A 1,428-nucleotide genomic window follows, 5' to 3' on the forward strand; every position below is an offset into this window, starting at 1 on the left:
TTCACAATTAGGATTGGTCCTCACGCTGCAGAAGGTAGCAGAGGGAGAAAGGTTATGAAAAAAAGTTAGGGGCCTACAATGGGAAAACAAACAAACCAGAAGCAGAGGGGAGTTCCTCCAAGCAAGCGGCACCCAGCGAAACCCCTGCTATGAGTCAGCACAGGGGAGGCCTAACCCCTTCCAGAGAGCTGAGTAAGTCTCAGGCTCAGCTGCCGGGCTGGGCTGGGCTGTGTGGGCTGCTGCGTCCCAAGACCAGGTCTTAATAACAACCTCCCTTCCTCGGCTGCCTAAACTTTTCTTTTTTTTCCCCTTTTGGCTGGAGAGAAGTGTCACATTTTGCTCACTCCCAACCCTTCTCCCCCACCGCCTTCCAGAGAACTTGCGTGCGCCTGTGTAGGGGGTGCTGTGAGCCACCTCCACACCATGACTGCTGTAGTAACTTTCAACGCCTCTCACCGTAACGCTATGAAGTTGCCTGGGAAGCCCAGGAGCCGGACAGCTGCCTTCCTGCCTCTGTGCTTGTTCTTTATGAAGGTTCTGCACCCGGGGCACAGTCACCTTTATAACAACCGCTATGCCGGGTAAGTGGGGCGACTTTCAAGACCTTCCTGGCTTTTATTTGGAGGAGGGGGCTGGCTTGCTCCTAAACGTGCCTCACTTTTTCTGATTTGTGGATTCTGCAGGAGACTGCACACTTTCCTGGTCACGTCAATGAAATTTGCACACAGCCCTGCTCCAGGTCCTTTGGTTTAGCTCACTGAGAATATGCAGTGGATACAAGTCTGACTTTCCGTACATTTTGCAGTGGTCAGCCTCAGCTGTGGACCCCATGTCGAATGGGATTCTGTTTGTGGAGTAGCTGTGGCCAGTATTTGCCTTGGGGAGGATGCTGTTGTACCATGTGAATGATACAAAAGAACTGGGACAGGGCTGTGTGTAAATTTCATCGAAGTGACCTGAAAACGAAGTCTTCTACTTTAGAATTGTATGCAGTAGCAGTGTGTTGAAATCCACCAGTGTGATTAATTTAAGAACTGAGAGTGTGTGTGTGTGTGTTTTAAAGTGCTTGTTAATCTGCAGAGTAGTTATTAGATTTTCAGATCTGAGCAATGCAAATGATTCAACTCCAAATAAGCAGAATACAAGTAGCTAACTGTAAGATTATGGCTATATTTCTGAAGGGGAAAAAGAATTGTTTTTTTCCCCCTGTAGGTTAGCATGCTTTGGGCCTTTCATAGGAAGCTCAGGGCTGAGTATAAGGCAGTGTGTTACTATGCACGTTCTTATTATCCCGAAGGCTTGCTGGGGTATGTACAGCATGTGCTTTGCTGGAATTTGCAGGGGGTCGCTCTTTGAATCTGGAAATGATGGTTTGCCTGCATTTTAGACCTTAAACCTTAAATAGCTCCTTTACTTCAATTCCTCCTT

The 1,428-nt window shown here is 47.9% G+C and overlaps 1 protein-coding gene across 1 annotated transcript in view; it reads left to right on the plus strand.

Annotated features, from left to right (window-relative positions):
* The first annotated feature begins 171 nt into the window (after window positions 1-171).
* Window positions 172-1,428, plus strand: part of CPA6 (carboxypeptidase A6) — a 384,439-nt gene continuing 383,182 nt past the window's right edge. The window contains exon 1 of the mRNA XM_004372540.2: window positions 172-581. Coding sequence (XP_004372597.1) covers window positions 424-581 — 158 coding nt within the window. The 5' untranslated portion in view covers window positions 172-423. The remainder of the gene's footprint in view (window positions 582-1,428) is intronic.

This window comes from Trichechus manatus, unplaced genomic scaffold (genome assembly GCF_000243295.1).
Source record: "Trichechus manatus latirostris isolate Lorelei unplaced genomic scaffold, TriManLat1.0 scaffold00018, whole genome shotgun sequence".
Classification (NCBI taxonomy): Eukaryota; Metazoa; Chordata; class Mammalia; order Sirenia; family Trichechidae; genus Trichechus; species Trichechus manatus.